At 33.6% G+C, this 2,948-nt stretch overlaps 1 protein-coding gene across 1 annotated transcript; it reads left to right on the top strand.

Annotated features, from left to right (window-relative positions):
- Positions 1 to 736: 736 nt before the first annotated feature.
- On the top strand, positions 737 to 1,406 carry LOC129657171 (NADH dehydrogenase [ubiquinone] iron-sulfur protein 4, mitochondrial). Its single transcript, XM_055587447.1, has one exon. It carries the CDS (start codon positions 760 to 762, stop codon positions 1,285 to 1,287), a length of 528 nt encoding a protein of 175 aa, XP_055443422.1. The 5' UTR covers positions 737 to 759; the 3' UTR covers positions 1,288 to 1,406.
- The last annotated feature ends 1,542 nt before the right edge of the window (positions 1,407 to 2,948 follow it).

The raw sequence follows: 2,948 nt of genomic DNA, 5'->3' as shown, positions 1-2,948 counted from the left end.
CCTTTTCCAGCTGTTTAGATACTTTATAATACTAGCCTGCTGCTGTCTAGAGTTCATGTTCTTGTAGGCAGTTCATGTAGGCAATATAAAACCAGGGTTATATGGACAGACTTCATGGATTTTATTAATTAAATAGAAAAAAAAACCCTCACATATGTGTGTATATGCTTTTTTCTGGCTTTCAGCAGATTCTCAAAGGCATCAACATCTTCCCCCAAAATGCTAAGAATCACTGGTTAGCATATCTGCCTGGTAAATCTGAATCTCACTATTGGACATTGATGCTGTATTTTTTAGAGAAGAAGTTGCTGTTATTCTTATTTGTAACTAATTATGTTTGTGTAACCCTACATATATGTATAGTATAATTTAATAAATTTCAGAATTTTGAATTAAGAAGAATGGGTTCAAATTCTGGCACTCCTGCTCCCTGATGGTGTGACTTAGGCCAAGTAACTTAAGTTCTGTGTGTCTCTATTTCTTTAGCTGACCAATGAATGCTAATCCTTCTTTAGAAGATTCTTAAGAGGCTTTGAAGAAGTATGACATTTGAACCTCCAACATGTTGTATAGTTAAATATAAATATGTTTTATTAAGTCATGGTTGTGTAAAAGGTCTCTCCAAACACAGAGAAGAAATCAGCTATAACCTACTATCCAAACTTGCTTTTATCATTTTACCATGTCTTTCAAGTCTTATTTCCATGGATAGAATTTTTTTTAAAAATATAGTATACTAGAGTGTCTGCCTGTAGCAAGATGGCGGCGGTCTCAATGTCAGTGGCGCTGAGGCAAGCGTTGTGGGGGAGAAGGGTAGCGACTGTAGCTGCCGTTTCCGTTTCCAAGGTTTCCACCAGGTCGTTGAGCACTTCCACATGGAGGCTGGCACAGGACCAAACTCGAGACACGCAACTCATAACAGTTGATGAAAAATTGGATATTACTACTTTAACTGGTGTTCCAGAAGAGCATATCAAAACTAGAAAAGCCAGGATCTTTGTTCCTGCTCGCAATAACATGCAGTCTGGAGTAAACAACACAAAGAAATGGAAGATGGAGTTTGATACCAGAGAGAGATGGGAAAATCCTTTGATGGGTTGGGCGTCAACGGCTGATCCCTTATCCAACCTGGTTCTGACTTTTAGTACTAAAGAAGATGCAATTGCCTTTGCAGAAAAAAATGGATGGAGCTATGATGTTGAGGAGAGAAAGGTTCCAAAACCTAAGTCCAAGTCTTATGGCGCAAACTTTTCTTGGAATAAAAGAACAAGAGTATCCACAAAATAGGTTGGCATGGACTGTATCTCTGTGCTTGACTGTGAATAAAGTCAGCTGTGCAGTATTTATAGTCTGTGTATAATACACCTCTTAATCTCCTAATAAATTTGACCTTTAAACTACAGAAACATTTTTGTGGTGTCTATTTTAAATGTTTTTTGATGTCCCAAGTTAAACATGTTATAATTTCCTTTACAGGTAGGTGATCATACCTCTATGAAATTTCAGCACTTAAAAAATCTATTAAAAGAAATGTTTGAAATCAGCTGCAACATTGAAGTTTTACACTTGTTTTTTATGGCCATTCTCAAGTTAATAGTGTTTATAAACTACCAGCCATCATTATCAAAATACTGTCTTACAAATTTTCCTGTTATCATAGGTAAAGAAATTCATGATTACTGTGCAGTCTGATAAACCTAAGCCCAAATCTCCTTATTATTGAAATTTGCTTCTGTATTTAGAACTGTTTCTCTAAGCTTCTTTGAACCTGAATGAATTGTGTTCCATACTAAACTTTGCCCACTAATCAGTACTTCATGATTGTGATGGTTCAGGTAAAGATTTTATATTCTTGTGAATTAAAAGACTCAGAAAATAAAAACCAATTCTTTGTTAAAAAAAAAAATATAGTATACTACATTTATAATTAGATCAGATCATTTATAAACACAATTTAAGCCATTTTCCTTTTTGTTGGATTTTAAGTTATATTGCTTTCCAAAATAGTAATAACTTTTTTCAGTGAATATCATGAAAAAGACATTTTAAAGAGACCTAATCTTTATAGACCTGATCTAGGTCTATAAAGTAGATTTCCAAAGTGGAATTTGAGGGCCAGAAAGTTCTTGTCTTTCTTAAAAGGCTCTTGAAATATAATTGACTCACAAATTACATATTTTCCTAACTTTATGTTATGCAATAAAATGTATTTATGGAAAAGTGCATATTACCATAAACAGTTTATTTCTCATCTATTTATTGCAAAGCAAATACTGGTTTACTTATATCAGAAATACCCTTCGCACCCTTCTCAGTCATTCTTTCTTACTTTCTCCACCAAGGAAAACACAGTCTTTTGGGGAAGTTGTTTCTTTGCTTTTGTTTATAGTTTTATCATTGAAGCATACATCTCTAAATATCAAAGCTTGGTTTTGCTTGCTTTTAAAACTTGATATATAGGCTGTCATACAGTTTGCATTCTTTGTCTGGATTTTAATGTTTGGTTTTATGTTTGTGAGAGTCCGTCTTATTGTTACATACAACTGATAAATTGTTCATTTTCTTTGCCACAAAGTCTCCCAATCCAGGTAATAATTATGAGCTGTGATCTGCCCTCATCACATCATAGCATCTGAAAGGATTTTATATTCTTATATTTCTTTGTAAAGAAAGGAAAGAAACAAACATTGGAACATCTACCTTAGTTTAGACATCACAAATCTGAATGTTTTTGGAAGAAGAAAGCAAACATGTTTGTGTGTGTTTCAGTATTTATATGTGGAATGTTTGATAAGAGAAATAACTGATATATAACATATAGAAGATAATTTGCATTCTAAATCATTGCTCCTTAGCTTGAAAATGCAAGTGTGTGTATGTGTTTGCTTACATATGAAAACTTCTTTGTTCCCATGGACAGAAAAAAAAATTTCTCAGAGAATAGATTG

Source organism: Bubalus kerabau, chromosome 7 (genome assembly GCF_029407905.1).
Source record: "Bubalus kerabau isolate K-KA32 ecotype Philippines breed swamp buffalo chromosome 7, PCC_UOA_SB_1v2, whole genome shotgun sequence".
In the NCBI taxonomy this organism is placed as follows: domain Eukaryota; kingdom Metazoa; phylum Chordata; class Mammalia; order Artiodactyla; family Bovidae; genus Bubalus; species Bubalus kerabau.
Note: the sequence above shows the minus strand (reverse complement) of the source record. Positions and strands in the feature narration are given on the sequence as shown.